The sequence below is a fragment of the Myotis myotis genome, unplaced genomic scaffold, assembly GCF_014108235.1.
Source record: "Myotis myotis isolate mMyoMyo1 unplaced genomic scaffold, mMyoMyo1.p scaffold_m19_p_13, whole genome shotgun sequence".
Taxonomy (NCBI): Eukaryota; Metazoa; Chordata; class Mammalia; order Chiroptera; family Vespertilionidae; genus Myotis; species Myotis myotis.
In genome coordinates this window covers 6,331,236-6,346,918 of record NW_023416317.1, presented here as the reverse complement: position 1 = coordinate 6,346,918, position 15,683 = coordinate 6,331,236, and the positions used below count along the sequence as shown (strand labels likewise).

The following is a 15,683-nucleotide window of genomic DNA, read 5'->3' as shown; positions in this document are numbered from 1 at the left end:
GTTTGGGGGTCCCTCAGCCCAACCTGCACCCTCACCAAACTGGAAGCCTTCAGGGGAGCCCTCTCCAATCCGGGAGTTTCTGTCTGTCTTTGCAATCATATGAGCAAATTGTCTGAGACCCCAACTCAGTTTGGTTTGTTGCTCACAGAATAATAGAGGCTTTTTTTTTCTTTGCTTCATTGGTGGAGATTTCCTGGAAGTTTTAGGATATCTTCCCTTTAATTTTTCCTAGACACTCTGATTTTACTTATGTCTCTCACTTTTGCTTTCCCTTCATTCCCCACTGCAACTGTAACTTGCTCCAGGCTCACTTTGCTCTAGTGTCTAGAAGGTCTGTCTGCCACCAAAACTACTATTCCCAGAATTCCTGGTGCTCCCCATGATCTTCGTTTTCACTTCCTGCTCTGTCTCCATCCCATGGCCTCCCACTCTGCCAAGCTCTCCCTCTCTGCTCTCCGTCTGGTGGCTTGGGGAGCCAATTTCCCCAAGCTGCTCCACTCTCTGCCCAGAGCCTGTGTATGCAAATTAACCCACCATCTTTGTTGGGTTAATTTGCATACACACTCCTGATTGGCTGGTGAACATAGCGGAGGGATGGTCAATTTACATGTTTCTCTTTTATTATATAGGATAAAGCTAGAGGGATATACAGTAAAGAGACCCACCACCACTGCCCATCTGGTGGTTTAGTACTGTTAATGCCTATTTTCTTCTTGCCCTCATGTTTGTGGTTTAGTAGAAGAGAAAATATATATATGAAAAACTGTGATATAAATTAATGAGTAAAAAATGTCAGGTAAAGTAGTTTATTTTGGGAAATAAGATTAACGAGGAATTTGGAGAATAAAGAAGGAGTCTTTTGAACTTAAGAAAAGTTATGATGGAGGAAATTAAGAATTATAGAAATCAAGACTTAAAAGCATACTATAAAGATTTCTGGATCAAGTCAAGTAAGAAAAATTAAAGCTCCCAGAAGGACAAAGGAAATGCTTGAGCATTCACTTCCGCAGCTGGGGCCACAATCTAGGTCTGAGGATGCTCAACCAGACCACTGCTCATTCCTCCTGCAGGTGATTCCTGAAGGAGAGGTCCAGGTTAGATGCAAGAAATGGCACCCTTGGCTGAGGGCCAGCCTGGGCAAAGGGAGATAGTCCCAGCAGTGTAGTCATGTGCCAGGGACCCCTGACTGCCTTTTCTCATCACTTCTCAGGTCTTCATGTTATTCCATCTCTTTCCTAGATTGTTAACTTCTGCTTTGCTGTTATCTCTCACTTTCCCCATCCTATGTGCAGGTATTTAGCATCTTAAAACAAGACAAAGAACTGCCTTTGACTATGAACCAATCCCCTACTTCCTGTTTAAGTCTATGTTTGCCCGTCTCTATCTTGAAATTACTTATGAATTCTCTGCAATGGGTCTCCTATCCCAACCCTCCATTGAAACGATTCTGGTGAATTCTGTTAACCCTCATGTGCTAACATGCTTGGGACTCTTTTTTTTTTTTTTAATATATTTTATTGATTTTTTATAGAGAGGAAGGGAGGGGGATAGAGAGTTAGAAACATCGATGAGAGAGAAGCATCGATCAGCTGCCTCCTGCACATCCCCCACTGGGGGTGTGCCCGCAACCAAGGCACATGCCCTTGACCGGAATCGAACCTGGGACCCGTCAGTCCCCAGGCCGACGCTCTATCCAGTGAGCCAAACCAGCCAGGCCATGCTTGGGACTCTTGATCCATTGTTCTGCCAGTCTCCATTTGGTATTCTGTTGCCCTTGAATATCAAGTACAGTTCTTGGTTGCTTGCAGTTGGAATCGATTTTGGGTACTATGGAAAAAAGATTTTCTTTGCAGGAAGGCTGACAGACACTGTTAAGTTGCCTTCCCTTCTCACTTGCCAACAGAATGGTGATTTGGGTTTGTTGGCAGTGTCCATAACCCAGTGGTCGGCAAACTGTGGCTCGCGAGCTGCATGAGGCTCTTTGGCCCCTTGAGTGTGGCTCTTCCATAAAATACCCCGTGCGGGTGTGCACGTACAGTGCAATTGAAACTTCGTGGCCCATGTGCAGAAGTCGGTATTTTGTGGAAGAGCCACACTCAAGGGGCCAAAGAGCCGCATGTGGCCCGTGAGCCATAGTTTGCCGACCACTGCCCTAACACTTTGTTAGATATACATATTCTCAGTGGTCCTAATGGGGTGGCCATGTCACATGTGCAAGTGGACACTTCTGGGGGACATCAAAGAAAAAAAGGAGGAGATCTGTTGTTCTTGCCCAGTTGTGTGACAAGTGTGTGAGAGGTGACATCACCTCTCACTGGCATATCATGAAAGAGGCTGTTAAAGTTAGTCAGGTGTGAGTATGGACCAACCAGACCTGTCACCTTGAATGCTGGAGCAGGTCTGAGAGTGCCTGACGTTACTCAGAGGTTGTGTGGTGGGGATCTGGGGTTCCGGGGCCGGGAGCTGGTTGAGGCTGCATGGGGGTGAGATGGAAGGTTGGGGTAACCCGCTTATGAGTAGTCTTGCCTCTACCAACTTGTGCATTATTACTTCCAGTGAAGCAAAGGCACTATCAATTGGTTCATTCTTTTGTCAGACATGGCTGTCGTGTGAACACCAGGATGTTGTACAGTAGGTGTTGGGTTCAACATGAGTAAATGTGCTTCTTGCTATCCAGGGGCCTGTAGACAGATGTGCTTAGAACAGTGTGGTGGGAGCTGGGAGGTTTGTACAGAACAAGAGAGGGAAGGTTTGGGGCTGATAAAATAATGCATGTCCACTAAGGGTTCTGCTGGAAGCCAATTCCAGCATGACAGCAGGGCTGAATCTGGGAATGGCTGTTGGCATTTCCCCAAACCTGAATAGGATACATTAAATTGATTGTTTGCTGCCAGACAGCTCAGAGCATCTTAATCTACATGTTATTGCCTCCTACTGGCCAAACACCTGAACAGCCGTAGGCTAATTCTCCCCATTCTGACAATGCCTCTGTATATGAAACCCTTTTGAAGTGTATATCTCTGCTTCACCTCAGGACAATTTGTGTTAATAAAAAGCATGGGGTCCTGAGACGAGGAGATCTTAGTTTTCTTTAAACTAGGCTCCTCTGACCCCCAAATGCCTTTCAAAATTATATTTCATCTCTGGTCTCCTATTTAATCTATGCACAGCCTTCTCCAGATTTCCTGAACCTTTCTTAATGCTGGAACAAGAACCCTGGCAGGTTCCCAGTGTTTTAGGCTAAAAGAAACACAAACTTTTTGACATCTTGCACTAAGCCTATACATTGTACTACTAGTGACCCGGTGCATGGATTCGTGTACATTGAAAGGAAATTAATTAGAAGGTGGCTGGTGAGGTGGGACTGGGTGAGACGGGCTGGACATGCCCTGGAGCCAATCTCTCGTGGTCCCCCCTGGCCAGCTGCACCTGGGGTTGCACTGTAGCTCAAAAGGTGTCCGCGGAGTGAGTGAGGTCCCTCTGGCTGGTAGGGTCCTTCAGCCTGGCCTATGGGGATTGGGCCGAAACTGGCTCTCTAACATCCCCCGAGGGCTCCTGGAGTGCGAGAAGGCACTCTGCAAAGTTGCTGTGTGGAATGCAAATGCAAGTGTGCAGTAAACCAGATTCGGGGCAAACAGTGCCCCAGCAACAACATAACCCATGACCAAAGTTGGAATTGCGTGGCCCCACGAGGAATTGGGCTCCCTCCTCTCTGGTGTCAGAGTGCGTCACCCGAGAATCACTGCTGCCAAGTCACTGCAACTCGGCAGCTCCTACATTGAACGTCTGCCCCCTGGTGGTCAGTGCACATCATAGCAACTGGTTGGATGGAGGGAGGGATACTTAGCATATTAGCCTTTTATATATATACTAGAGGCCCGGTGCACGAACATTCGTGCACTCGGGGCGAGGGGGCGGGGTGGGCGTCCCTCAGCCCAGCCTGCACCCTCTCACAGTCTGGGACCCCATGGGGGATGTCTATGACTGTGGCTTAGGCCCGCTCTCTGGGAGATTGGGCCTAAGCTGGAAGTCAGACATCCCTCTGGCAGCTGGGAGCCCTTGGGGGATGTCTGACTGTGGCTTAGGCTCGCTCCCCACAGGATTGGGCCTAAGCTGCAGTCTGACATCCTTAGCACTGTTGAGGTGGGAGAGGCTCCTGCCACTGCCACTGCACTCGCAGCCATCATCCCGGCTTGTGGCCGAGCAGAGCTCCCCCTGTGGAAGTGCACTGACCACCAGGGGACAGCTCCTGAATTGAGTGTGTGCCCCCTGGTGGTCAGTGCACATCATAGCAACCAGTCATTCTTGGTGGTTCTGCCATTAGGGTCAATTTGCATATTACCCTTTTATTATATAGGATATATATGTGTGTGTGTGTGTGTGTATATATATATATATATATATATATATATATATATATATATGTAATTTTTGGTTATGAAAAAATTTCAATTTTCATTCCAGTTACTTAATTTTTAGATGTACTTAAATTTATATATTTTAGGTGGCTTGCCTGATTCGAGTTCCTTCTGAAGTAGTTAAGCAGAGGGCACAGGTTTCTGCTTCTTCAAGAACATTTCAGATTTTCTCTAACATCTTATATCAAGAGGTGAGATATGTCTTTAAGTTCTTTTTTTTTCTTTATTGAGAGAGATTTTATAGCAGCTAGTATGAGCACTGTGATTCTTGTATCAGGAGTCCTAGAAGAGACCTTACAGCTAAATTTAATGTTCAATTGCAGTAACTTTCTATGCTAAGATTATAGTTTTCTTTCCTGTATTTGTTTTTGAATTTTCTTTTTAAATTTCTAAACAAACACATATTGAGTGCCCCTACTGCATGAGTCCGACATTGAAATCATCCATAGTTCTTTTGGAATCAGACATGGAATAAATAGTAAATATGTAGACTAAATGAAGATATATGAAAACATCACTACAGAATTTGAGGGCTCATGGAAGAGAAGTGTAGTAATGGACTGTCACCAACATCATAGTGTTTATATCAACTGTAATCCCCTTTTACTGGTTAGTGGTAAGCTGTGTGTCAGAAGTCATCCTGCTGGCCATGCGACTAGGAGCCGTTGAGCTGCTTTCCTTCATAGTTCCCACAGAGGCCTTTAAAAATGTTAACTTAAAAAATATTTTTACCAAAGTCAATTACATGGAAATTTCAATGAGTCTAGGTTGTAGAAAAATTATTCTTAATGGTCTGTGTGTCTCCTCGAGGAGATGCGAGTATTTAATTGTATGAGTGAGTTAGCCCAGTAAAGGGTTCCTGAAGAATCATGTGGACGTGAAACAGATAAGCGAAGGCTTGTCCAGAGTTACGCCATTGAGAGGTTATTAATGAACTTCGGATGTCTTCTGATTGAAACCATGAAATATATTCTGTTTTCATATGAAAAGATAATCAACATTCTATGTGCATTTGCTTTTGGAAATCTATTCATTTAAAGCTCAAGTATTCTCAGGAGAAGAAATACTAAAAGCAACTAAAGCTAAATTAATATGTAGTCAGTTTTATTATTAGAGATATTTTCATTTTAAAGGAGTGGAGCAGTTAGAACCTTTAACTTGTTGCAGAACTGTGGTCATTGTGGACGTTTTAAAACTCAAACTTTAGGAAAGCTTACTGTGCTTTATTCAGAATGTCGTCCTAAAATTTCTGCCATCTCGTATTTCCTTTTGTTTGTTTCAGGGCATCCCAGGATTGTATCGAGGCTACAAAAGCACAGTTTTAAGAGAGGTAATTAACTTAATTTCCAGTACAGAAAAACAATATGCTTTGTTCTGTGGGTTTACTTGGAGAAACTGGTTTAAAAGTTAAAAAGGGAAATTAAGATATCTTATTTTTTCTTTTTTATTTAAATATATATTTTTATTGATTTCAGAGAGAAAGGGAGAGGGAGCGAGAGATAGAAACATCAATGATGAGAGAGAATCATTGGTCGGCTGCTTTCTGCACGCCCCCTACTGGGGATCAAGCCTGCAACCCGGGCATGTGCCCATGACTGGAATTGGACCCGGGACCCTTCAGTCCTCAGGCCGACACTCTATCCACTGAGCCAAACCAGCTAGGGCTAAGATCTCTTTTTAAAACAGTCTTTAGTCTTGTCTTGGTTCTTACACGTAATAAATGGGTCAAATGAATTGGTTTGCTGAACAACCACCCTATAGCTTCATGGTAATTCTAGAGTGGTAGGTATTTGTTGTAGCTGAAATATTAGGAAATAACTACGCAAGGTAAGATATTAAGTTAATACACAGAATTAGTGAGAAATTGGTCAGGAAAGTTGCACCCTGAGAGATAAGTGTCTCAAAAGTCTGTATCATACAGTTAGTTCTTATTTTCCTGGTAATAATCTGATGAACTGGGAAGTGTACTCTGGCCTGGAGTCCTGGCCCACAAGCCGTTTTATCCCCTGTGCCTTCTAACTCTGAAGTCCCATGATTCAATGTGATCGATTTCTTGTGCCCCCCCACCCCCCGTTGTTTTTGTTTTGTTTTGTTTTTAAAGCAGAGTGATTTCAGTATGTTACTGCTGGAAGCATGTTTTAATTTTTGCCTCATATAAAAGGGCTGTTTGAAGTTTGAAAGTTGATTTACAGATATGTGAGATAAAAATCTTTGGTTTGGGACATAATTTTATTTTCTTTTTAAATGAGCTTTAATTCTATGGTTTCCCCTCAGTTTTATTGAGATAGAATTGACAAATAGACTTGTAAGGCATTTAAAGTGTACAACATAATGATTTGATATTTGTATAACTATGAAAAGGATTGGGACATAATTTCCATGAAGGAAAACACTGAAGAGCATCTGCCTATATCTGCTCCGTATTCTTGTTTTCTATTTGGTGTTCCTTAGATGCTAAAACACTTTCACCTCTGAAATTGTTTTTAATTTAAGTAAATCTTGTCATCATCAGCAGAACACTGAAATTCTTTCAAATCCCTAAGTTCATTCCCAGGTAGGTTTATTTTTTGTTTTTTTGATTCTTTTTTTTTTTTTTTAATACTATAGATAGCAATTTTCAACCTTTTTCATCTCATGGCACACATAAACTAATTACTGAAATTCTGCAGCACACCAAAAATATATTTTTTGCCAATCAGACAAAAAAACAAAAGAAAACACACAGGTATAATTTTGATTCATTCACCAGACAGCTATTGTTGTGTTGGCTGTTGTCATTTTTAAATTTGATAATCTAAAGGAAAAGAGGTCAGTGCCCCTGACTAAACAGTCAGGTACTGCATGTTTTAAAAATTCTCACGGCACACAGGTTAAAAATCGATTCTATAGATTATTCTTCTTTATGAAACACCTGTACTGTTATTTAAAGCTTTGGTGTAGGTGATGTATATCTTTGAAAAACTTCTTTTGAAGGCAAACTGAATATTTCAAAATTAGTCATTTGTGTGAAGGTGACTTCTTTCTGCCTTTCAAAAATATCCCCCACACCATGTCTTCCTTCTGTTCTTAGGCTCTGACTTAGTAAACATGAGCTAGTTACTCAGGTTTCGCCCAGGTGCAGGGGAAAGGCGGGGCAGGACTTTTTTATTTTTCTGAGAGGTGCTGAATATATACATATATTTACATGCCAGAGAATACTGATTTCATATTCAAACAAATAGATAGAACACATGGTTACAACTGCATTCTGTTCTTTAAAAAATTTGTTTTGACATATGCCACACTAGTAATTAATTTCTAAGCTGCAATTCTTGCAAATAATGTGACCTATTGAGATAACTCTGTTTACTCAAATGGCAGTGCTTTGTTGGAAATGTAATTGGGGTCTTTGCATTATGCGTATTCATGAAAGAGCCTTCAGAACTGATTTTAGGTGAAGCATCGCTTTAGAACAGATTCCCTGATAGAACTAGAGAAAAATTATTATTGAATGAAACGTAGCTTCTTTTCAGAATGAGAAAAATAAGTGACAACTGAATTAAGCAAAATTTATGCATTATAGATAATTTCAATTCTTACATAGTTCTGACATCAATATCATATCTTTTTACCAAGAATGTGGTTGATTGTTTCAGTAAGAAAATACATTGAAGCCTTAGTGAGAATCACCAAGAAACTTACACATTTATTGTGTGTACAATTTTCCTTTAGAATAGTTTTATCTCCCTAGTGGTAGCCCATTAGAAGGAGATTGAAGGTTGAACCTATGCATTATAAAATAGATGGTGTGTTCTTTAGATTTTGTGAATGCTGTCACCTGTTTTTTTTCTTTGTTGTTTGTTTGTTTTTACTCCATTTGATGTCTGTGGAGATTGCTGGCTTATCCTTTATGTTTTTTTGTTTTGTTGTTGTTGTTTTTAATTAAATCTTTATTGTTCAGATTATTACATTTGTTCCTCTTTTTTCCCCCCATAACTCCCCTCCTCCCAGTTCCCGCCCCACCCTCCGCCCTCACTCCCCACCCACTGTCCTCATCCATAGGTGCATGATTTTTGTCCAGTCTCTTCCCGCATCTCCCACACCCCTTTCCCCCCCAAGAATAGTCAGTCCATTCCCTTTCTATGTCCCTGATTCTATTATGATCACCAGATTATTTATTCACTTGATTCTTAGATTCACTTGTTGATAGATGCATGTTTGTTGTTCATAATTTGTATCTTTACCTTTTTCTTCTTCCTCTTCTTAAAGGATACCTTCCAGCATTTCATATAATACTGGTTTGGTGGTGATGAACTCCTTTAGCTTTTCCTTATCTATGAAGCTCTTTATCTGACCTTCAGTTCTGAATGATAGCTTTGCTGGATAAAGTAATCTTGGTTGTAGGTTCTTGGTATTCACCTTTATGTTCTCCTGAATTATTTTAGTTACTGTGAATTTTAGACTGAGTCTGAGTAAGGTCAACAAATTCTGCTACTTACCTCACCCTTTCAGTGTTTGTTTTCCTCATGATCTTGGCCAAATTAGCTGTGGCCACGCATCGTGGTGCCTGGTGGCATGGCTGTAAGATGGACGTGGGAGCAAATCTCAGCTGCCTTCACAGCCAGGCCGAGGTCCCAGGGCCCACGCACTGCCTGAGAGTGCTGTGGAGAGATGCCTCAGGGTCTCGCATGTGGATTAGAAGGACGTGAAAGAGGAAGGAAGCAGAGAAATGCAAGTTGCTTCAAAATAAGTAGGAATAGCCCTAGCCAGTTTGGCTCAGTGGAAAGAGCGTCAGCCTGCAGACTGAAGGGTCCCGGGTTCGATTCCAGTTAAGGGCACATTGCCTCAGTTGTAAGCTTCATCCCTGGCGTTGGTCAGGGTGTGTGCGGGAGGCAACCAGTGAGTGTGTCTCTCACATTGATGTTTCTCTCTGTCTCTCCCCCTCCCTTTCACTCTCTAAACATCAATGGAAAAATCCTCAGATGAGGATTACAAAAAAAAGAAAAAGAAAAGAAGTAGGAATAAGTTAAACTCAGCAATGTGTTTTATCCACTGTTCTATTTAACAGTCATTTAAGAAGTGTATTCTGTGTGTTGGGCACCACACAGAAGGATTCGTGTTCTGATGGGGAAATAATTAGGGCAATGGACAGGGTACAGTGCAGTGTGATAGGGCCGCAGTGGTGTGTATACAGCAGACACAGGACAGGGTCCGGTGCGGTGTGGTAGTGCCGCAGTGGTGTGTATACAGCAGACACAGGACAGGGTCCGGTGCAGTATGGTAGTGCCGCAGTGGTGTGTATACAGCAGACACAGGACAGGGTCTGGTGCAGTGTGATAGGGCCACAGTGGTGTGTATACAGCAGACACGGCCCAGTGCGGTGTGGTAGTGCCGCAGTGGTGTGTATACAGCAGACACAGGACAGGGTCCGGTGCGGTGTGGTAGTGCCGCAGTGGTGTGTATACAGCAGACACAGGACAGGGTCCGGTGCAGTGTGGTAGTGCCTCAGTGGTGTGTATACAACAGACACAGGACAGGATATGGTGCGGTGTGGTAGTGCCGCAGTGGTGTGTATACAGCAGACACAGGACAGGGTCCGGTGCAGTATGGTAGTGCCGCAGTGGTGTGTATACAGCAGACACAGGACAGGGTCTGGTGCAGTGTGATAGGGCCACAGTGGTGTGTATACAGCAGACACGGCCCAGTGCGGTGTGGTAGTGCCGCAGTGGTGTGTATACAGCAGACACAGGACAGGGTCCAGTGCGGTGTGGTAGTGCCGCAGTGGTGTGTATACAGCAGACACAGGACAGGATATGGTGCGGTGTGGTAGTGCCGCAGTGGTGTGTATACAGCAGACACAGGACAGGGTCCGGTGCAGTGTGGTAGTGCCACAGTGGTGTGTATACAGCGGACACAGGGTCTGGTGCAGTGCGGTAGTGCCGCAGTGGTATGTATACAGCAGACACAGGACAGGGTCTGGTGCAGTGTGATAGGGCCACAGTGGTGTGTATACAGCAGACACAGGACAGGGTCTGGTGCAGTGCGGTAGTGCCGCAGTGGTATGTATACAGCAGACACAGGACAGGGTCTGGTGCAGTGTGGTAGTGCCACAGTGGTGTGTATACAGCAGACACAGGAAAGGGTCTGGTGCAGTGTGGTAGTGCCGCAGTGGTATGTATACAGCAGACACAGGAAAGGGTCTGGTGCAGTGTGGTAGTGCTGCAGTGGTATGTATACAGCAGACACAGGACAGGGTCTGGTGCAGTGTGGTAGTGCCGCAGTGGTGTGTATACAGCAGACACGGTCCAGTGTTGTGTGGTAGTGCCGCAGTGGTGTGTATACAGCAGACACAGGACAGGGTCCAGTGCGGTGTGGTAGTGCCGCAGTGGTGTGTATACAGCAGACACAGGACAGGGTCCGGTGTGGTGTGATAGGGCCACAGTGGTGTGTATACACCAGACACAGGGCAGGGTCTGGTGCACTGTGGTAGGGCCACAGTGGTGTGTATACACCAGACACAGGGCAGGGTCTGGTGCAGTGTGGTAGTGCCACAGTGGTGTGTATACAGCAGGCACAGGGTCCGGTGCGGTGTGGTAGTGCCGCAGTGGTGTGTATACACCAGACACAGGACAGGGTCCGGTGCAGTGTGGTAGTGCCGCAGTGGTGTGTATACACCAGACACAGGACAGGGTCCGGTGCAGTGTGGTAGTGCCGCAGTGGTGTGTATACAGCAGACACAGGACAGGGTCTGGTGCGGTGTGGTAGTGCCGCAGTGGTGTGTATACAGCAGACACAGGACAGGATCTGGTGCAGTGTGGTAGTGCCGCAGTGGTGTGTATACACGTAATGGTCTGTATATACAATATGTACCTGGGGTTCTAGAAGAAGCAGTGCTTGGGTGGCATCAATTCGTATTTGTTGTGTTAATAAAAAATACGTTTGACTTAATTCTTGAAGGAGTTGCAATTAGAAATAGGCAAGGAGACTGGCTAATGCGACAACATGAGCAGAGGCACAAGGCTGTGAGAAAATGCCCGTGCCTGCTTATCTGCGCAGAATTGGGGTTGTCACCTACAGAAAGACAAGAGCCTTTTCCTCTACCTGCAGCTTCGTGAGGGCGCTTCAGGAAGGCACAGAATCAAGTGGGTGCTGGCTGGGAGGAGAGGCTGACGTCTCCGCAGCTGGATGTTTGCCAGGGGACTGGAGTGGAGCCCTGGGGAGCCCCTGGAGGAGTCTGACATGTGTCCCCGGGAGCGTGGAGGGTAAATTACTGGGCTTTGACCCTGCTCTGCACTAATCTGACAGTGAGAGGCTGGTTGCAGCCGCCTCATGGCAGGAGATTGCTATTTTGGAATGAATAACTCCTGGCTTCTTGGTAGGTAAGAGTGGCCACTGAAGGGATTTGAGGTAGATGAGGGCTGTCGACCCCTCTCCCCAGATTTCTTGCCAGGCTTCAGTGAAAGTGAGTCTCCCTCCAAATTCTGTTACACATCTGATCCTACCCGTCTCAAAGTCAGACCGTTTGGCAGGCCCCGTCTGCCACCTGTCGGTACGTTCATCGAGGCCTCCAGCCTGTCTCTTTCACCCATGAGGTATTTATTAAAATAACGCATTGAGAGAAAAAAAATCAATGTATACATCCTTACTGAAAACTATATCATTATGCAAAAAAGGGTTTAATTTGGGTAAGCAATTCCTAATGTATGGCAAGCTTTACTTTCAGAAATGATACCACAAAACAACACAATCTGATTCAATCTTAGAGGCCGGCATGCTGTCGGGGAACATTCTTAATCTTTGTAGAAGCTTCTTTATACTGTCAGGTACCGGAGCTCTGCCTTCTGGTGTGAATTCAGCCACCACATCAACAGTAACGTGTCCTAGTCCTTTTTCTTAAATTCCCTCTTTATCGTGTGCCTTCTGTTGATCCTTTCAGCCACATTCAATTAATAGCTCTCAGCCACTCTTTGAGGCATGCTCTTTCTCCAGTTTCTATCAGCTTTGGTTAATGGCTGCTCTTCTGTGCCTCTTTGTTCATCTTGCTAACTAACCACCATCACTGTGGGCGAGGGCCGTCCCTTCCCAGCGATGAAATGACCCTTGTACTGACGACCGTTACCTACCGCTCTCTCAGTCTGTCTCTGCAGGTGCGGAAATTAGCACTCTGATTGGAAAGTTCACTTGCAGGTAGACATGGAAGCTTTCCAAAGTCAGTTACGCTTAAGCTCTACTTGAGGTAGTGACAGCACCCCCTAATCTAGTGCCTGGGAACAGGAACCTTTTGAAATAAAGCCTGAAGGGTTGTCCTTCAGCATCTCTTTTCCAGCTCTGTTGTCTGCCCATTGAGTTCCTTTCCCCAAAACTCTTCATGTTATACAGGGTGGGCAAAAGTAGGTTTACAGTTGTTTGTATGGGACATAATACAGTAATTAGTAAGTAATAAAAAATGCAAGAATAAACTATGTTTTGCATACTCACAACTGTAGACCTTATGTGTTTTTCCAGAACCACTCTATCCTAGGTGTTCTGCATCTTGTTTGTTTTCTTAGCCAAACCATTTTGGAGATCAGCTTATATCACTTCATAAAGAGGACCCTCTCCTACAATATCTGCAGATCAGTAAATGTGACACACCACATAAACAAAATGAAGGATAAAAACCACATGATCATATCAAGAGGCACAGAAAAAGCATTTGACAAAATCCAGCACCCATTTATGACAAGAACTATCAGCAAAGTGGGAATAGAAGGAACATACCTCAACATAAAAAGGCCACATATGACAAACCCACAGCCAACATAATACTCCATGAGCAAAAACTAAAAGCATTTTCCTTAAGATGAGTAAGACAGGGATGCCTGCTTTCACCACTCTTATTCAACATTGTATTGGAAGTCCTAGCCACAGCAATCAGATAAGAAGAAAAAATAGAAGTCATCCAAATTGGATAGGAGGAAATAAAACTGTCATTATTTGCACATGACATGATATTGTACATAGAAAACACAAAAGACTTCACCAGAAAGTTACTAGATGTAATAATGAATTTGGCAAAGTAGCAGGATACAAAATTAATACTCAGAAATCATTTCTATACACCAATAACGAACTATTAAAAAAAGAAACTGAGAAAACAATACCATTTACTCTTGGAATAAAAAAAATAATAAGGTACCTAGGAATAAATTTAACCAAGATGGCAAAAGACCTGTACTCAGAAAACTATAGGACATAGAATAAAGACATTGAGGAAGATACAAATAAGTGGAAGCACATACCATGTTCATGGATTGGAAGAATTAACATCATTAAAATGTCCACACTACCCAAAGCAATCTATAGATTCAATGCAACTCCTATTGAAATACCAATGGCACATTTCACAAATCTAGAACAGATATTCCAAAAATGTATATGGAATAACAACAACAAAAAAGACCCCAAATAGCTACAGCAATCTGAGAAAGAAGAACAAAGTTGGAGGTATCACAATATGTGCTGTCAAACTATACTACAAGGCTATTGTAATCAAAACAGCCTTGTACTGGCATAAGAACAGGCATATAGATCAATGGAACAGAACAGAGAGCCCAGAAATCAACCCATGCCACTATGTTCAATTAACATTAGACAAAGGAGGCAAGAATATACAGTGGGTTAAAGACAGTCTCTTCAATAAATGGTGTTGGGAGAATTGGACAGGTACATGTTAAAAAAATGAAATTAGACCATCAACTTATACCATACACAAGAATAAACTTGAAGTGGACAAAAGACTTAAATGTAAGTAATGAAACCATACAAATCCTAAAAGAAAACATAGGCACTAAAATCTCAGACATCTCTCATAGCTTTATTTTTTGCTGACATGTCTAAGAGCAAGGGAATGAAGGAAAACAAACAAATGGGACTATATCTAACTAAAAAGCTTCTGCACAGCAAGAGAGACTACCAACAAAGTAAAAAGGGAACCCACCATATAGGAGAACATATTTGCCAATGATACATCTGATAATGGGTTAATTTCTAAATTACATAAAGTACTAATACAACGCAATGCTAGGAAGTCAAAGAATCCAATTAAAAAAATGAGCAAAGGACCTGAATAGATCCTTCTCCAAAGCAGGCATACAGATGACCAGTAGACTTGAAAAAATGCTCAATGTCACTAATCATCAGAGAGATGCAAATTAAAACTATAATGAGGTATTACCTCACACCCTTCAGAATGGCTACCATCAATAAATCAACAAACAAGAGCTAGGAAGGATGTGGGGAAAGGGAACGCTAGTGCACTATTGGTGGGAATGCAGACTGGTGCAGTCACTGTGGAAAACAGTATGAAGTTCCCTCAAAAAATTAAAACTGGAACTACCTTTTGACCCAGCAATTCCTCTTCTGTGAATATATCCTAAAAATCACAGAATACCATTTTGAAAGGGTATATGCAGTGTTGTTTACAACTAGAGGCCAGGTGCACGGGATTCGAGCAGTAGTGGAGGGCATGGCCTGTGGGGATTGGCCTGCTGTGGGAGCGCCGCTCATCCTGGTCAGCCAAGTGGTGCTTCCACTGTGGGAGCGCACTGACCACCAGGGGGTGGCTCCTGCATTGAGTGTCTGCCCCTTGGTGGTCAGTGCATGTCATAGTGACTGGTTGAGCAGTCGTTCTGGTCATTCTGCTGTTTGGTTGCTGGGTTTTTATTATGTAGGATAACCAAGATCTGAAAACAGCCCAAGTGCCCATCAGTAGATAATCTAATCTAATAAAAGAGGAACATGCAAATTGACTGCACCTCTGCTATGCCCCAAGCCACGCCCATTAGCCAGTCACAGCGACTATATGCAAATTAACCCAACCAAGATGGCAGCCAGCAGCCACAGAGCTGGAGCAAGCAGGAGGCTTGGTTGCCCCGGTGATGGAGGAAGCCAAGCTTCCTGCCTGCCCTGGCCGGCTGTGGCCTCTGCTCAAGGCAACAAAGTTTCAATTATAGAAGATAAACAAATCTCAGATACCTGCTTCTAGCCAGCCTCCACTGGCAGCTTGGGTGGCTGGGGGCCATGGCCAGTCTGCAAACAGCCATCAGCCCCTCACCCAGGCTGGCCAGGCACCCCAGCAGGAACCCCCACCCTGAAGGGCTGTGGCCAGTCTGAAAACGGCCCTCAGCCCCTCACCCAGGCTGGCCAGGCACCCCAGCAGGACCCCCACCCTGATCTGGGACACTCTTCAGGGCAAACCAGCTGGCCCCCACCCATGCACCAGGCCTCTATCTTATATAATAAAAG

The 15,683-nt window shown here is 43.9% G+C and overlaps 1 protein-coding gene across 4 annotated transcripts in view; it reads left to right on the top strand.

Annotated features, from left to right (window-relative positions):
• Positions 1-15,683, top strand: part of SLC25A26 (solute carrier family 25 member 26) — a 160,853-nt gene that overhangs the window by 32,624 nt on the left and 112,546 nt on the right. For 3 of the 4 annotated variants that reach the window (XR_004971449.1, XM_036331626.1, XM_036331629.1), the window contains 2 exons: positions 4,505-4,609; positions 5,701-5,748. The exons of the other annotated variant lie outside the window; for it this stretch is intronic. Coding sequence is in view for 2 of the 3 variants with exons in the window: in XM_036331626.1 (XP_036187519.1) it covers positions 4,505-4,609; positions 5,701-5,748 (153 nt within the window). In the remaining variant the exon portion in view is untranslated. The remainder of the gene's footprint in view (positions 1-4,504; positions 4,610-5,700; positions 5,749-15,683) is intronic. 4 annotated transcript variants of the gene reach the window in all.